General features: G+C 35.5%; 2 protein-coding genes across 2 annotated transcripts in view; one reads left to right on the plus strand and one right to left on the minus strand.

Annotated features, from left to right (window-relative positions):
• The window catches only part of IGFBP7 (insulin like growth factor binding protein 7), a 73,915-nt gene extending 61,438 nt beyond the window's left edge, over nt 1–12,477 (plus strand). The window contains exons 2-5 of the mRNA XM_074229356.1: nt 2,844–2,953; nt 5,964–6,080; nt 10,409–10,535; nt 12,220–12,477. Of these exons, the coding sequence (XP_074085457.1) occupies nt 2,844–2,953; nt 5,964–6,080; nt 10,409–10,535; nt 12,220–12,239 (374 nt within the window). The 3' untranslated portion in view covers nt 12,240–12,477. The remainder of the gene's footprint in view (nt 1–2,843; nt 2,954–5,963; nt 6,081–10,408; nt 10,536–12,219) is intronic.
• POLR2B (RNA polymerase II subunit B) overlaps nt 12,411–18,753 on the minus strand; it is a 28,723-nt gene continuing 22,380 nt past the window's right edge. The window contains exons 17-25 of the mRNA XM_074229355.1: nt 17,194–17,290; nt 16,471–16,565; nt 14,964–15,214; nt 14,787–14,876; nt 14,412–14,519; nt 13,757–13,870; nt 13,491–13,651; nt 12,826–13,021; nt 12,411–12,698 (exon numbers count right to left, since the gene is read on the minus strand). Coding sequence (XP_074085456.1) covers nt 12,609–12,698; nt 12,826–13,021; nt 13,491–13,651; nt 13,757–13,870; nt 14,412–14,519; nt 14,787–14,876; nt 14,964–15,214; nt 16,471–16,565; nt 17,194–17,290 — 1,202 coding nt within the window. The 3' untranslated portion in view covers nt 12,411–12,608. The remainder of the gene's footprint in view (nt 12,699–12,825; nt 13,022–13,490; nt 13,652–13,756; nt 13,871–14,411; nt 14,520–14,786; nt 14,877–14,963; nt 15,215–16,470; nt 16,566–17,193; nt 17,291–18,753) is intronic.

Genomic DNA, 18,753 nt, shown 5'->3' on the forward strand with positions numbered 1-18,753 from the left:
GTCAGAGGGGAGAATCTGTTAGCAAGATGGGAGTTCAGTTGCACAGAGGGCTTAGCCCTGGAGCCAAGAAAATTCATCTTATGAATTCAAATCTAGCCTCAGACACAGCTAGCTGTGTGACCTGGGGCAAGTCACTTAACCCTCAGTTTCCTCATCTGTAAAATGATCTGGAGAAGGAAATGGGAAACCACTCTAGTATCTTTACCAAGAAAACCCCAAATGGGGTCACAGAGTCCAGACATGACCATCAAACAACAACAAATGGTGAGATTAGAGGTGATGAGTCTTGTACAGAAGTTGAAATAAGGCAGAGGAACAGATAAAGAATGAACTAAGTACATTCCTGATACCAGTATAAATTGGTAGTAACTTTTCTGCAGTTTTCATGAGATAAAGTTTATCTGACTTTTTTCTGAAGTGGCAAGAAAATTACAAAGTGGCTTTCTTCTCTGTGAACCTTAAGATATCCATGGAATAAAGAATGCTGGCTTCCAACCCCTTGCTATTGACACACTAATTAAAGGGAGATTTCATTGTTTGGCAGATTTTAAATACTTATTTGCAAGACTATTGTCAGCTAGCTAACTCCAAGTTCTCATGACAATGTCTTGAACTCCCTGTAGCTTTGGGATGTGAAAGGGACTTTTGTTCCCAAGGCTCTCTAAAATGTCTAACACTGATGTATTCTTCTCCAAACAATCCCTGAATATCCCCTGAGCATTGAGGGGTCCTCTTGCCAATTCCCCATGTGGGAAGGAGGACAGAGCAGCATGGGATGGAGAGAGGTGGGGTGAGGTTGGGGGGGGGGGGGGCGGAAGAATCAATTCAAAGAAAAATGACAATGCCCTTGTGGCAGGACCTGAGATGGAGCCCACAGTCCAGCCCTTTGCTGTTGAGTGTCTCTTTCAGCCCCAACTAGGAAATGTCCGAGACAGAAATATATACAAACAAACCCACTGCATATACTGAGTACAACAGTGTTTTATCAAAGAAAGGGTAAGATTTCCCTGCCCCCCAAGATGAATTTCCTATTCTAACCTAAGTTTAGAAAGGGAGGAAGCATGAAAAATATTTGGAGATTTTTGAAACACTAATCTTTCTGCTGATTCCTAGGGAGGAAAAGAAAAATAAGAAAACCTTGGAGTATAAGAAAGAGGGGCTCCTATGGGAAAATCTTATATGTCATGGCCATTTCCTTTCTAGTTCAAGAAATTAACAGTATACTAGAAATAGCACATTGCAAAAGAGAGAACTTCTTGTTCCCTAACTGCTGATTATGCCGGATAACTTTCCAAGTCTCAGGGGATAGACATCTGTCTTCCCTTTTCCCCAGGCTTCTGAGGCAAGTTCATGTTTCATGTACATGGAGTTGGCCAGTACACCAGCCCACTTCCTTCTGACTATTGGACCTCTCCTTGCCAAGATCCCCCAGCAAGACAAGGATCCATAATTCAGAAGGAAATGCTGCTGTTCAAACAGTTTGCCCCTGTGAGTTGCCTTCTAACTAATGGGATCTGTCCCAAGCTTCCAACTGTGGCCTTCACAAAGGTCAAGGCAAAAGACTGATGATAAAAATATCAATTCAGGTCACTGTGGCATTCCAGGCCAGTCATGATGCCCTGAATTGGGGGAGGTTTGGCTGAAAGGAGAACCTATTAGTCTTTTGTTATTTATAAAGCAGTGCCTAAGTTAACAAGATGGGCAGCTAGGTGGCAGAATAGATCAGGCCTGAAGTCAGAAAGACTCTTCCTTGAGTCAAGTCTGGCCTCAAGAGTATCTGTGTGACTGGACAAGTCACTTAATCTTGTTTGCCCCAGTTTCCTCATCTGTAAAACGAACTGGAAAAGGGAATGGCAAACCTCTCCAGTACCTTTGCCAAAAATACCTCAAAAGGGATCACAGAGTCATGCAACTGAAAATAATTGAATAGTAACAAAATTATCAAAGAGAATTTGTCATCTTAAGATGACAAAAAGTTTTGTTTCATTGCAGGAAACTCTTTTCACAGATAGAGATATTTTCCAGGATGCAGGCTTATACCCCCTATCCCTTGCAGAATATATTCCCTTTCTCTCCTGAAGGAGAGGATGGGCTATAGTTTCCAGTCCTCAGACTGTATAGAAAGGGGATGCTCTTGACAATCTCAGATAGTCTTCCCTCTGCACTTGAGAAGCTTCATTATCAAATAGTGAAATAGGCTGAATTAACCCAGTTAATTGGGACTTGGCTAAGTGGACAGTCAGAGGTTTGGAAAATTGCCCAAATAGTGGGGTAGATTCCCTCCATCATTGGGGATTCCATTATCTGAACCCTCAGAGAATAGCTATCCCTTTATCTGAGCCCTTGAACAAGCCTACTCTCCAAAGTTCTTCTCATGAGACACCTTACCACCTTCTCCTCCCCTGACATCAACCCATCCCTTGAGGGGAATGGAACTTTTCAGAACCCCCATCCCTGGATTAGAACTCATTTATTCAAAGGAATTCTGTTCTCTGGAGACTATATTGATTGATTGAAGTATTTACCATCATGATGGAAAGGAAGACAAATTAATAAATTAGCTGATAATTTAAAAATTACAATTTGAGGCATTTGAATGTGCATAATATTTTGAAACTGAAAATTTTCTGATAACCTAATAATTAATTTGTATTCCCAAAACACCCCATTAACGCATACTGATGGCAGAAGAAACCAGTGGGGGGAAAGGAAATGTAAAATTTGTCAAAAGCAGTTAACAAAGTGAAGAACTTAATTACATGTCAATCAAGCATTATACTCTAAAGAAACTGACTGATATTAATGTTTAAGAGATGTGTATGGTCTTTCCCCCCCCCCCACAGGTCCTTCCATTGTGACACCCCCTAAAGACATCTGGAATGTCAGTGGAGCCCAAGTGTATTTAAGTTGTGAAGTTATTGGAATTCCAACCCCAATTCTCATCTGGAATAAGGTCAGTAGCATGGAATTCTAATAATATCCTAAATTTATATTTTTGCATTTCATAAAGAACTGTCATAAGCTAAAATTAAACTTTTGTGTTCCATTTTTTGTTATTTTTTTCAAGATGAATAATTATAGAGATCAACTTTTCCCCAAAAATTTCATCACCTGGAAAATATTTCCCGAACTTTTTCATCCTTTGTGCTGTTGCACTGATCTTGGAGTCTCATGACAATGAGCTATATTGTTCAAGAAGGACTAGTACCTCTGGTGTGAGGGTTTTCAGAGCACTAAAGGCTCCAAAAAGTTGTAGCATGCATGGCAACCACACCCTAGGAAACCAGTCTTGGCCTACAAATAAACCAGGTTGAGTGTAAGCAAAGGGCCAAGACATTGAAGGTACCATTGTATCCCAGACCATCACCAATCATCCTGACTTCTGTCTTACCACTGGAAGATTAATTTTTTGCAGACAACTTTGGCCAACTCTGCCTCAATTAAATTCAGTTTGCACACGCATCAAGACATTATTCTGTGATGTCATTGGATTTCTTCAGTGAAGTTATTGACAGATTGTTTCTGTCATACTATTTCCATTGCCCAGAATAGTAGGATCTGGAATTTGGGTTTCTTGCTTCTTCCTATATTTAAGTGGCTTTGAAACCACAGTGGGTGAACACATGGGATAAAAGAGGATTGGGGTGGCAAAAATGTAGCTTTCCTCTTCTTGGCCTTGAAGTGAATATTGGTTCTGCTGAACAGTAATATCAGGATTTAATATTAATTCCTAAAAAAATAGAAGTCCATAACAGTTATATTTCCACTATAATTTCTGGCAGTTATACAAGAGCCCTAAGTCTCATCTTAAATAAATCATTCTCCAAAGGTTGAGAATTCTTGTTCCTCCTGCTCCCTATCTCACCTATTCCTCTTTCACCTGAGCTAGGTAGAGCAGTGAATAGAGCTCTGGGACTAAAGTCAGGAAGACTGAGTTCAAATGCAATTTCAAACATTCATTCAGCAGCTGTGTGACCCTTCACAAGTCACTTACTCTTGCTTGCCTCAGTTTCTTCCTCTGTAAAATGAGCTAGAGAAGGAGATGACAAAGGGTTTCTGCCAAGAAAACCCCAAATGAGGTCATGAAGAGTCGGACATGACTGAACAACCACAAAATGAAGGAGTTGGACTAAATGGCCTTTTAAGATCCCCTAAACAGGGGCAGCTAAGTGGTGCAATGGATAGAGCTCCAAGCTGGAAATTAGGAAGACTCTTCTTCCTGAATTCAAGTCTGATCTCAAACACTTACTAGCTAGTGACCTTGGATAAGTCACTTATCCCTCATCTATAAAGTGAGTTAAAGAAGGAAATGTTAAGTCACTCCAGTATCTTTGCAAAGAAAATCCCAAATAGGGTCACAAAGGGTGACCAATTATTAAACAATTATTAAATTGTGCATTTAAAAGTGATATGAATTTGCCAAATGTTTTTTGCAATAATTTTCATTTCTACTGATGTGAATACCTCTGTATTACCTTTTCATGAAACCCAGAAACTGTAAATTTCCAAGAATAAACCTTGAGATAAGGACTCAAATTGAAGTAATCTTATATTCAACCCTGGTATGTCAGAAGGGATGTTGGTAGTAAAGAAACATCTAGAATTCTGAAAGAGTAGATATTACCTCTTAGTCAGTTTTTCATCTTGCATCAACAATTATTCTGGGATTTTGGAGCTTTCAAATTCCCTACAGGCATAAGATTTCATTTCACCATCATTACAACCATACACTTTAAAAAAAACACTCACTCTGAAACCAATGAGGCCATGGCATTTATTAATCCCTAGGCAGCCTACTGAATCCATCACTGCTCCTAGCATCTAGGACAACAGTGCCCCAGGGGCACTTTCCCCTATCTTTTACAAAATAATGCATGGCAATGGCATTACTTAGTGAGTTTGTTATTTGCCAAAGGACAGCCTTGGAAGATTGTAAACTACCAGGCTTCCTTATAGAGCATTACCTCACCAAAGTTACTAATGAGTTTGTTTGTGATGAGAATTGACTTTTGAACAAGCCTGGCTTAGATTTCTATCTCCTCCTTTAAAAAAAAAAAAGCTTAATCTTTGTTTCAGGCTAAGGGTCTTTTTCAGCCTAAAGCTATTAAATAGCTCACCTTGCAAAATTGCCCTGGAAGCTACTATTTGACAGCTTCAGCTTTTTCCACTTGCCTCTTAAAAGATCTGAGATGTACAGAAGTATATCATGTGTCCACTAGCAGGAACTAGCTTCTAGCATACTTAAATCTATAGACTCTACTCTTCTGTTTAAAAAAAAAAAACCTAGAAAACTAAAATTGTTTTTTTTTCTACCCTTCCCCTCTTAAATCATAGATCATACAAGTTATAGGAGAGAAACAACCAACCTTGTTTATAGAGGGGAAATGATGGCAAAATAAAAAAGTTTCTTATGACTTGTCTGCAGTTATACCAAACTTTATTGGTCTCTAGATTCAGGAAGTTAGTTGTTTTCCATTGATAAAGCTGTGGTTGGGATTACCTGAATTTGGATCTTAGGTATGCACACCCATGCATGTGGTCATAAAGACCAAGTAAGAATGATGGACAGAGAAAGCTGCTTTAGTTCTCAAATCCTTGCGAAGTGGGTTAGGGAGCTGAATCTATTCACCCTTAGTGATGGAACACAAGTAGAAGGTATGAGGATATGAGTTATGTGGGGTAGGATAGGGGAAAGCCAATAGGAATATATTGTGATGATCCTCATTCTCCCTAACTTTCTACCTTTAAAGGGAAAAAATAAATTTGGGGGAAGAAAAAGAATGAGATGTGTAAAAGTAACTTTTTGCTCAACAACAACCAAAAAGGGTATTGAGAAGATTGAGTTAATCCAACCAGAAAATCTAATGTATAATCTATGTAATTCTAGGAGTGGGGATATTTCAAAGGAAAAAAAAATCTCATTAATGGTAGAGATATGAGATCCTAATTTTTCCTCTTCCCAGGTAAAAAGAGGTCATTATGGAGTTCAAAGAACAGAACTCCTGCCTGGAGACCGTGATAACCTAGCCATCCAAACCCGAGGTGGCCCAGAAAAGCATGAAGTAACAGGCTGGGTTCTGGTGAGTACTCAATAGACAAAAATTGCTTAAGATGAAAACAAAAGTGGGCAGCTATGTGGCACAGTGGATAGAGCGCTGGGAAAAACTTGAGTTCAAATCCAGTCTAAGATGCTTATTAGATGGGTGACTAGGAAAAACACTTGCTTTGTGACTCAGTTTCCTCCCCTCTAAAACAAGAATAATCATAGCACCTACACCTCAGCATTGTGAGGATAAAATAATTTTAAAGTGCTTGGCCTACCACCTGTCACATGGTAATGGCTATAGAAATGTTAGCTATTATTTTCTAACGAAAAAAAAAAAACAAAGGTATCCTTACATTCCATTTGAAAGGCTCTAATGTGGATCATCCAGCATTGAGAACTGGATTCCAGAATATGCCCAACTTTGCCACTTTATGTAATCATGAGCAGTCCCTTAATTTTTCTTAATTCAAATTTTCTTATCTAAAGTTAAAATGAGATCATTTCTAAGGTTCTTTGAACCTCTAACATTCTGTGATTGATTAAAAAATTACTTTTCCAGAGGGAAGTGCAGGAAGATAAAGGTTTTGCTAAATGCTTGGAAGTAAATAAATGAATTTTAAAAAAAAGCTATGCCATTTTAAGGGTTAAAAGATCCTGCATGCCTGCCTTCTCATCCTGTGACATTCTTCTCCATGTGCTCCTATAAATCCTAATATGAAGAGGTCTTCTGTAGAAAATTATTTTGGGGGGAGCAGCTAGAGTGGGGCAGTGGATAGAGCACTAGCCCTGAAGTCAGGAGAACCTGAGTTCAAATCTGACCTCAGACACTTAAAAATGACCTAGCTGTGTGATCTTGGGCATGTCACTTAACCCCACTGCCTACCAAAAAAAAATTATTTTGAAAGGCTGCCTGATCCATTCTTATATTTTAAGCATCCTTGAAAAATATAGATACCATATTTTCCCATGTGTAAGACAATACCTTACTTTGGGGGCCCAAAATTTGAAAAAAAAAAGTATTACATAAAGATAGAGAACTCAAGTTTTATTTATCATAAAATTCATGCAATTCTTCACTGTCAAAACTCCCATCCATTAGCTCATCTTCATCTGTTTGATGACGATTCACTATCTTAGGAGAACCTCTTCATGCCTGTGTTCTGGTCAGTGGTTGACCACAAGCATTCCCTGGACGTCTGGTACATGGACGCATGCTCAGTTCATTCTGTCTCATGGACCTAAAGCATCAATTTTGTCTCTTTGAAATCAGTCACTTCTTTTTCATCAGCAATTCTTCTTGGCTCCTGCTGAACCACCTTTGTAGACATGGGAACTCCACTCATCCTTTGCTCTTCAATCCATCTCTTCAATTCCCTCTCTAACTCAGGCAATTTGGCTGACTTGCCTCTCATGGTCAGGGCATTTTCAGTAGGGTTTCTTCTTCCTGTTACCAGTCTCCAGTTGTTAGAGGAGGATCAAACTTATGTTCAGCAACACTTTTTCCATTCATTTTTGCAAACTGGATCACTTTGAACTTGAATTCAACACTGTACAAAAATCTTTTCTGAGACATTTCTGGGCAGAATGTGGCAAAACAATCTAATATACTGGCAACAAATGCAAAACAATGAGCACAAAGACAAGCATGAAAAAGTGGGAAATGCAAGTAAAAAAAATTTACCACTATATCAGATACTCCTAGTTTTTAGACCCCAAATTTTTCAAAAAAGGGTGCATCTTATACATGGGGAAATATGGTAATTATAAAGGCTTTCCAGAAATAAAGTAGGTATGAAGATCAATAGTTATTGTCCATGATTTTTTTCCCCTGGTCTTTCATTATCACCTGCTTTTCCATATATACTATCAAAGAATCAAAGACCAAAGAATGGATCACTTAATACTTATGAAAATTATCCCCTGTAGAATGATTTCCTCTAGAAATACTTAGTCCAACCGGCACATCAAGAATTGGAAATGATTGGTTCCACTGTCATTAATAAAAAAAAAAGTTATAGTATTGCTGCCAGATTGATCACATTTTTCCTGTTTGTTGCCCTTCTAGTTTTATGTGTAAAAGTAAATGAAATTAAGACTGGATCTTATGTCAAGCTTTCTAATTCATTTTTCTAATGTTTCCTTGCTCTCATTGCTTCATCATCTTAAATGGTTCACCTTTGCATTTGTGCAAATATGTGTATTCTAGTATTTCCTGTATTTGTATGATTCTTCCACGAAGCAGAGAGATCACGTGTGTGCTGAGGCCATTTCAAGTCCTTTTAGCATTCCCCCTTATGGCAGTTGCTTGACATAGGCGATGATGCCTCTCTAAGGAGGTTATTTTACATCTATTTACGATTTTTTAACATCAATACCTTGAGTAGGCCAAACTGAAACCGTTTCAATTAAATGCCAAATCATTTTCCTGAAAGGATAGCATGATATAGAAAATACTTTGGTTACTATTTCACAAGTGATTCAATGAAACATTTTTAATCAACCATGTAGAATGCGAAGTTCATTCCTGTCTTAGCCACATTCACTGGAGTTGGACAAGGCATTGGACTGGGAGTCATGAAGACAAGAGTTCAAATCCTCAGTGTGTGGTCCTTGTCTAGTCACTTAATTGTTCTGTGCCTCAGTTTCTTCATCTTTCAAATGAATGAAGCTGGATTTCTTAGGCATTAATTGGCACCATCAATAAGAACACTGAACCTGAAGTCAGAAAGACTTGAGTTGAAATTCAGTCTCAGACACATACTGTGTGACCCTGAGCAAGTCAGATGACCTATGCTGGCCTCAGTTTTCTTCTCTGTAAAATGGGAATAATAATAATAGCAACTACTTGCCAGAGTTGTGGTGAAGAGAAAATGAGTAAATTCTTATAAAGTGCTTTGCAAATACCAGAACACTATGTAACTATTAGGTATAATTATTAGAGTCATTGATCTCTCTAAATCTGTACTTATGGACTTGAGCATCAAGAAAACTTGCATTCACATCCTGCCTCTCACACTAAGTGTGGCACCATGCACGAGTAACTCAATCTCTGTCTCAGGCAATTGTTCAAAATTACATAAGTTTCAGCCGTGTAAGACACCAATGTATTTTTTTTTATCTTTGTTCTTTCCTATAAATTTGGTATTGATTTTAACCATTGCTTTAAGTCAATAATCTGAAATTCATAACCAATTTAGAAACTCTAACATCCAATAGTAATCAATCATTTCCTCTTAGGATGGAATTTTTTTATGTTCAGTGTTCTCCCACTCCTATGAAACTATTCATGACCTTCTATTTCTTCTATGGTGAGCTTTTGATGTCTTTCATTTCATAAACTTGAACTATATTTTTCATCACCCTATCTTTTGCCCACTTTTTTGCTGAATATAGCAACTATTATTCCATACATTGACTTGTTTGGAGGATCTTATCAAATCTTTATTAAATTTCTCTACCTCTTTTGCAATATATTTTAGTACAAAAAGTAGGGAGTCATCTTCATGGCAGTGTTCATCCTGTGTCCTATGAACTTGGGAGTTTCTTTTTGCCTTTGGGTATACAACAATAACTTCACAAGGTCCTTTGACTCTTCAGGGTAAACTCGAGTTAACCTTCCATGTAGTTGAAACAGTTTTTTTTTCTAGTTTTGTGAGAACAATATATAATTCATTCCCTCTAGTAATCTCTAGGCATTAGAAAATGTATTCACATTCGGAGTACCAGTATTTAAATACATGTTTGTAGATGGTCTCTTCCAAAACCTGCTTCTTAAAAAAAAAAATTCTTGGCCTTCTGTATTCCCTTTTCCATCACCACAAAAGTAGGGGGCTCTGCATTTTTTCCACTGAATTTCCCCTGGCCAAAGAATTCATCATCTAATAGCCATTACTCAGTACTGGTAATAACTCACTCCCTACTTAGCTTAGCCAGCCAGGCCTTAACATGTAGTTGGTATGTCACCAGGACTGGATTCAGAGCCTCTCCAGCATGTCAGAACCTGGCAGACCTCATAAACCTAGGCATACCTCACAACACATTGAAGTGTCAGGATTAAGATATTTGTGGAGTTTCAGTTACTCAACACTAAACATGTATTTTTAAAATACCCTGTATAACACACTGATCATTGTCCAGCTATCACTCAAGCTCTCCATTATCTTTACCTTCTACATTGGCTGTCCTAGCCTCCTTTATATTTATATCATTTAGTGATGAACTGAATCTATTCATTATTTTAATAAACTGCAAGTTTTAAGAGTAATTGGAAACAATGAAATAGTGGTTTCATAGAGGGTGTAAAAAAAAAGAGGGAAATGTAAGTTCACTTTGCAGAACCTCAAATGGCTTTTTCTTTGACAGGTATCTCCTCTGAGTAAGGAAGATGCTGGGGAATATGAGTGTCATGCCTCAAATTCCCAAGGACAGGCTACTGCTTCAGCAAAAATTACAGTGGTTGATTCTTTACATGAAATACCATCCAAAAAAGGTATGGAATTCTAAAGTCAACTGACTTAAGTGCTTTTGCTAATAAGAGGATCAAGTGATATACAGTAACAGGTTACTAAGATCACAGTAATTCATTAACAGCTATCATTTAAAAAGGCTATTTTCCTAATATCCATTATGAGATATGGTTCTAATGTATACATTTTGATGTATGGTTGACAAAATATCCTAAAAATGACTTGGATACCTTCCTCTACTCAACTTACATTCTCAAGCACCCGATTATTGACAAGGGTTACAACCATCCTCTAGTCATCCAGGTCTGCAATCTCATTGTCATCTTCAGCTCCTCTCTCCTTCAATCCACATTTCCAATCAACTGCCAAATCTTATCAGTTTCTAATTCCATTGTATTATCTTGATTTTTTCCTCTTCTCTTCACCCATACTACCACCAGAGTGATTTGCCTAATGTGCAGTGACTCCCTATTACCTCAAAAATATAATAAACTTTCATTTAATATTTAAAATCCTTCACAAATTGATCCAATTCTACCTTTCCAACCTTCTTACATACAGATCACCTTTACACATTCTGTGCTCAAATAAAATCTCACCTTCTAGATGAAGTCCTTCCTGATTTTCCTCTTTGCATCTATTTTTATGTACACATATTGCTTCCCCTATATGACATGTACATCAGGGCAGGACATTTACAATTTGTATCCCTAGCATAAAGGTACATAGACACTTTAATAAATGGATTATTGATGTTTTTGATTCAAATAGCACACTTTTAATTTATCTCTTGGCACAGTATTCTCCATAGAAGCCCATAGACTTCTAACATAATTTTCCTATCCCTAGGGTATGTCCTCTGTATTTGAGAGAAAAACCAAGAAGGAGGAATGAAAACATAAAAGAGGAAAAGCATCTATAGAATCTAGTTCTAAAGTATCTTTTACTACTAATTCATTTCTAGAAATGTCCTCAAGCAAGTCTGCAAAAATGAGGTTTTCCTTCTTCCTACACCTAAAATTATACACACCTCATTTTCTTACTACTAAAAGTTCTGATTAGTAGGAAATATACTTATTTATCATGAATTAGTAACTAATTTTTCTGTTCTGTAGTCGTCACTGTAGTCTTTGTAGTTGTCACTGAATTTGTGATGGTAAATTAAAGCAATCTAAATTCTTTCAATTTGAGCTAAGATAGCTAGCTAACATTTGTTTTATTCCTTAAGAGTAAAGAGAGCCACTGAAGATAGTTTCACTGACAATTCAGTCTGAAATGTCCTTTACTTAACCCTAAAATAGCAATAATGGAATACTGCTTTTCATCTTTAACTGCAGTATGAAAAGAAATGGCAATAAAGATCTGCTTAGTTAATCAAGAGTTCTATAGTTGTATAGAGACTATCAGAGCAACAAGACTGTCTTCCTTATCAGAAATTATACATATTATATTTCTGATTTGCAAGTTCATAAATTGTTTTCAGTCCCTAAAGAGACTAAAACTTGCATTATGATGGTATATCTTACATATATTCAGTATAACACCTCTCTTCTTAATGATTTATAGGTCGTTTCCACTCTTTATATCTGACCATTTCAAGAACTCTAAGTAAAATGAAAATGATGTCATCCAACTATGCATATTTGCTTCTGCATTGCTACTGTTACCATTCATAACTAATTTCTGTATTTTCTTTTTTTAAACCAGATGAAGGTGCTGATCAGTGAAATCCTGCAGTCTTTATGAATATGCACAGTTTAAAACAATCATGGAAAAACTACAACTACTGTTGTCCAATAACAAGTTTCTTTTAATCTAATCCACTAACCCCTTACATTGTATTCACTGATGTGCAAACATGCCCTCTGCATAGTATAAAAAAAAAATGATACACCAAGTCTAACTACAAAACTTTATTCTCTATTTACAAAAAAGTGTCATTAAACAAAAAACCTTGCACTTACAGTACTGTATATAAGATGCTTGATTTTCTTTCCTCAATACATACCATTTCTGCTAAAACGTGCTGTATTATAGTAGCAATTCATAACATTTTCTAGCTTACATTTACTTGAAACAATTTTTTTTTTAAATTTCTAAACACTCATCATTCTTGGTGCAATGCTCATAGACATCAATTCCTGGAAAAGAAGTTTACAGGCATAGGGCATTCGAACCAAAGAAATCTGAAAAGAAAAAAAAGAAAAAATAGATTTAGTGAAATTGAGGAATTAAATATACCCTTAATACTTAAGACAGTTCCAAAGAAAATTGATTCAATCTATAGAATTTGCACATAAAATTTGTATGTACCTGAGTTTTATTACGACAGCCTCGGCACTCATATGTATGTGTCCTGGTATTAGCTATTGCCATTATTCCACAAAGATTGCATACGTGAACCTGATATGGATCTGATGCTTCAAATAATCTTTCCCTGAGAAACTGGGCTGCACCATGAGCAATCTGACAGTCTCGTTCCATTTCTCCAAAACGTAGACCACCATCACTGACATGAAAAAAATAAAATAATATTCTGTATTAAGATACTGCCAGGATTAATAGCAAAAGGTGTCAATCTAAATGATAAAATAGACTGAAAAGTTTCCATAACCTTATTCCTCCTCTGGGGAAAAAAAGCTATCACTAACAAAGGTAAAGATGTAAGAATTACTAATTATTAAAATTGGGAGGAAAAAACTAACAATACAATTTTACAAGTAATTACTGCTCTCAGTACTTATATAGTATTTAAATATTATACATACATACGTACATATATACATACATACAAACAATATACATACAGTTTATCTGTTTGGTGTTTCAACCAAAAAAGCTTCAAAGACATCATTTGTCTTTTCAAGTAGGTCATTGAACACAGTGAATACAACATCTGTACTGACCCCATATTTCTCCCTACATAAAAACCTTTTAAAAAAAAATTGACACATTAATAAATGCAAATATTTGCCTACCGAGATCTACCCTCCATGGGTTGTCTGTTAAGGATCTGAATAGGCCCTCTGGCACGGGAATGAATCTTATCATCCACCATATGCTTCAAACGCTGGTAATAAGTGGGGCCAATAAAAATTTGAGATGTGATTTTTCGACCAGTAAATCCATTGTATAGGACCTGAAATGAAATAGACAAGGAAATCCTGAAGTACAGACTCAAAAGTACATTCCACAAGTTAAGAAATCAAAATGTAAAGAGATCATTGATGATGGGATGTCATACCTCATTTCCTCTGAGATGGTAACCATAATCAGATAACAGATTAGAAATCTTCTGCACATTAACAGCATCATTAAATGGAGTGGCATCACCAATTTCACCTTTGTTAGCTGATACCTTCAGAAAAAAACAGAATTATTTCTTTTAATTCTACTCTCTCTCCCTTTAAGGCATTTTTAAACAATATTTTTAATGAAAAAGCACTTTTCTATAAAGTATCATAAGCAAAATTTCTCTACTTACTATCAAGGGTCCAGAAAATCATGACCTCTAGCTTACAATTTACAGAATGGCTTACAATTTACAGAAAATATTCACACAACAAAAAAAATTTCCCCAACAATAAAATGACCTGAAGTCAAATAGATCATAGACTTAGAACTGAAGCTTTCAACTTGAGAGAGTTATATAAAGTAGAATGAGATTTTGGAAAGTTTCTAAGATATTCCTTATGCGAATTTATTCAAGTTTTAAGAATACTGAAAATTTAACTATGATTTTGTTAAAAAAAAAAATTCCCTTAGGATTTAAACATAGTTTTTCCACATTTTAAAAATTCTTTGCACATCAATTCTAATTTGAAATCAGGAAAGATGGCAGATCACATTCCCCTGAGTTAAGGGACAAAACTATGTACCTCAGACAACTGATTACTTACCTTCCCTTGAAGACATTCAATCAAGTGACCAATAGTCATACGAGAGGGGATGGCATGGGGGTTTATGATGATATCAGGAGTGATACCCTCACAGGTAAAAGGCATATCCTGAAAGGAAAGAGAGAGAGAGAGGGAGGGAGGGAGAGAGACAGAGACTTTTTTAGACCTGAAAACTCCCATTTTTAGTTACTGAATAAAAATCAAGACTCCACCTCCCACCCCATCTCAATTTATATGATTTAAAACATGCCTCTTCACATAGTCAATTCAAGTGTTGAAATAAAGCTTAATATTTAGTTCCTATATGACTTTTAATAGCAAATTTTTAAGACAAATTCCACCCAAGTCTCAGTGGAATAAAGAAAATATAACTACCTCCTGCCTGTACTGGATACCACAGGTACCTTTTTGACCATGCCGACTGGCAAATTTGTCTCCAATCTGTGGGATTCTAACAGAGCGTACCTGAAGTCAAATAAAAACAAGCCTCAGTTAAGCCCAAGACTACCAGTTTACTTTACATCCTGTTTACACAGACAAAAAAGCACTCACCCTTATTTTGCAGAATTTATATCCTTCCTGATTTAAGGTTACCATCACTTGATCCACAATACCAGTCTCACTAGTTCTGAGGAAAGTGCTGCAATCTCTCTTGGTGTAACGTCTATTAGTGCTCTCTAATTCATCCTCATTTTCAGGCAGAGTTACTGTCTTGCCAATAATAACATCATCTCCTGATACACGGACACCAGGAGCTATCAAACCATCATCATCCAACTTGTCATAGATAGCATGCCTCATACCTACAAGATAACAGAATCTTTTGAAAATGCTGCATACATGTAAGATAAAACTTAAAGGAGTTAAATCTGTTACCCTATGGAAGATAACACACATGTAGATTTTTATTTCCAAATGGCAGAAACCTACAACAGTATTACTAACATTCTGTGTTCATATATTTTACTATGAAATCTATTTCACTATGAAATAGTATTATATAAAATCAATCAATAATATGGGAGGCAAATATGAAGCCAAATTCTTCTCAACTTGATATAAGCTTATTACACAATCTTAGTTAAGTTTCAGTGAGTTTCCTGAGCTGTACATGGTATAGTATTAGTCATTAGAAAAGTAAAATCTAAGAAAATTTTTAAATGATTAAAAATATATATATTAGCCCTTAAAAACTATTATGCCTATCAAATCTAAGCTCAGTGTCACATCAAAGTAAACAATACTTTTAATACAGTTCCAAGCATATTTTTAATTGGACTACAATTACATCCTTCTCTGAAACATTCCATTCATCCAAATTTGGGTTCATTGTACAAGTACAGATTTTTAAGTTTCTAAAATAAATAGGGGTAGCTAGATGACACAGTGGATTCAGAAGTATCTGAGTTCAGAATCCAGTTTCAGACATTTGACATTTACTATTTTGGATGACCCCGGGGAAGTCACTTAACCACAACTGTCTTGCAAAATAATAATAAGATATGTAATAATATAAATAACATATGATATATAATAAGTAGAGTATATGTTATATAATATAAATAAAATACATTATAAATATAATATAATATAAATATTGTATAAATCAAATATAGTATAAATAACATTAATATATAATATAATGGCATGAATATTATAATAATGTTTTTAAATGCAGTCATTAAATGTTAGATATTATTTATGCCATTACTTTTTGAAATTATTTGAAAATTATAGCTGCATTTATATGACTATAAATTAAGACCAAATTCCATAAGCCACATAAAAAAATCTGCCTCAATACTCAAGTTATGTCTGCATAACCCAATGACTGCAAATGGGAAAACTGAGGCACAACATACACTAGAGATTGGAACTTTAAACATGTTATGAACTAAATAGGTCCAATTCACATTTTATAGAATATATCCTAATTTTGCGAGCCACGAGCTATGTGTTGCAATCTAAAATAAAGTGATCTAAATAACATGAAGAAAAATTCAATGATCCTCAAAAATTAAAAAGAATGCTACAATTTTTACACCTTAACCTTTCTTACCTTGGCATGTTTCACGTGTTGGTTTTTCAAATACCTCTTCTTGGTCAAATCCTTTCTTAGATTCCTGTTCTTTATAAGAGCGATAAAAAACTGACCTGAAAAATAATATACATAGGATCTAAAAAGCAGATATAGTGAAAACATGTGATAGACGTCATTTAATAATGAATATCAAATAATTATCTCTTCATAAACGTTGTGCAAAATTTAAAGCAAAAGACAAAAGAGATTAATTTCAAACTAAAACGGCTCTCACATGGACCAGAATCAATACAAGGCGCACTTGAAAAATTAGCTTTTTCCTTAGAACTCACTGATGCTTCATCTCACTAGCAGTTACCTAGTTACAAGTAGAATTCACCATTATCTGAAAGAGTCATTAGGTCATTGAGTTTTTATACTGAAAAATTCATGAAATTTTGTACTTAGACTCATTCAGTAACACCTTTTATATGTGATGTAATGGCTTTGAGCTAATCCACAAAATATCAGGAATGGAAGCAAAAAACCTAAATGTCTCAACAGGAAAATTTTCCCTAGCTAAATTTTATCCAATATATAATGGCTAAAAATGGAAACAATTGCTTTCAGATTAATCTTTAAAGAAACTAAAAATGAATTTCAAGAGATGAGAGGTTTGCTAAAACAATAAAAAAGAAACAAGTCAAAAAGATATCTTAACTATTTCCCTGTTAGTATTTAACAAATTTTATAAAAGCTGACCTGAAAAAACCTCTATCAACAGCAGAACGGTTCATGATAACAGAATCTTCTTGATTATATCCAGTGTATGATGCAATAGCCACAATTGAGTTGATACCTGAAATAAAACCCACATACTGAAACTTAAGGTATGACCACCCAAAAGAAGGGACGATTTTACTTAAAATCCATTGCATTTCTTCATATTTTCCAGAATGCTATCTTACAGGTGCTTATACCTAAGCCTGGATATTTTGATTAATGCAATGATTTGGCTAACTAAACAGATTTTAACTTTTATTTTTCACATTCTATCAAGCAATTGTTTTGATATGAAAATGTCACCAATCCCAATTCTGATTATTTCCAGTACAGCTGCTACTCATAGCCAACCTTATTACCATCACTACCTAATCCAACCCATTTTCTTCCACAGTCTGCTAATTTCTTTCCCTTTAGCACTGGACAAGTTTTTCAGAGCTTTGGTCTCTGTGAATTGCTGAAGATTCTGACCATTAGTTATCAGGAAGGGAAAAAAAAATCTAACAATTTCCCATATAACTAGTTTTCCATTTTCCAGATAAATAAGAAATCACATTTTTATTTTGTTTTTAGAAAATGGTGAATGCAAAAATAAGTCTAAAGTTCATTCATTCTTTGCTAAGAATGAGGTACCATAATTGATCTCTCATCAGTACAGAGGCTAAATGGTGCTGGCAACTACTGAAGAACCCAATGCTTCTGACTACTAAAGGCAGAAGTAAGGTACTCTGCCTTGGAGCCTCAGGCTTTCGAAAGTAAGTCTCAGGGTAGAAAGAGAGATTAGGAGTATATATATATATATATATCCAAAACCTTATTCTCATGTACTTAAGCCACACGTTACCAATGGTATACATCATAAGCTGTTGATTCCTGCAATAGTAGACTAAATTCTAATCAAAGATTCCTCCTGTACAAGCATTATAAAAGATGTTATAGTGAAGACACTATAGTATTGTTTCTTTCAACAGGATGAATTCCAAAAATATCCTTCATTATCAGATAATTGCTGACAAAGATAGAAATACAGAAGGCTTAGGGATTTATTCTAAGAGGTAGAATCCTTCCACTTAAAATAAAGCAGACTGTGGCTCTCCATTGCTAACAAATAACATGGGGCAGGATGCTCCTGCTTCTCAAGATATGAGATCACAGAAAGGTTTCAGGAGTCCCTCCATATGAAAGTCCCTTTCCTTAGGCAAACTTAGGCCTTTTGACTACTGTTAATTTTATCTGAAAAAGCACCAGTTTTAAATATTCTCTCTGTCACACTTCTTTCTTTGGCTACTACCACCCCTAAACTAGACCTAAGATAAGAATTTCTTAAGCCTTTTCTAAACAAAGGTCAAGCTGTTAAAAAAAAAAGGAACTTTGTAGCCAGAACATTTGTTAACTAATTTTTCACTGTATACTGCAATAGGCAGTTATGTGCACTAAGAAAATCAGTGAAAATTTAAAGGAAAGCATGAGCAGGACATGAAAGAGAAAAATCAGAATGAAAAGGTCAAAAAAAGGTATAAAATCCCTATCTGAAATAAT

This window comes from Macrotis lagotis, chromosome 3, assembly GCF_037893015.1.
Source record: "Macrotis lagotis isolate mMagLag1 chromosome 3, bilby.v1.9.chrom.fasta, whole genome shotgun sequence".
Lineage (NCBI taxonomy): Eukaryota > Metazoa > Chordata > Mammalia > Peramelemorphia > Peramelidae > Macrotis > Macrotis lagotis.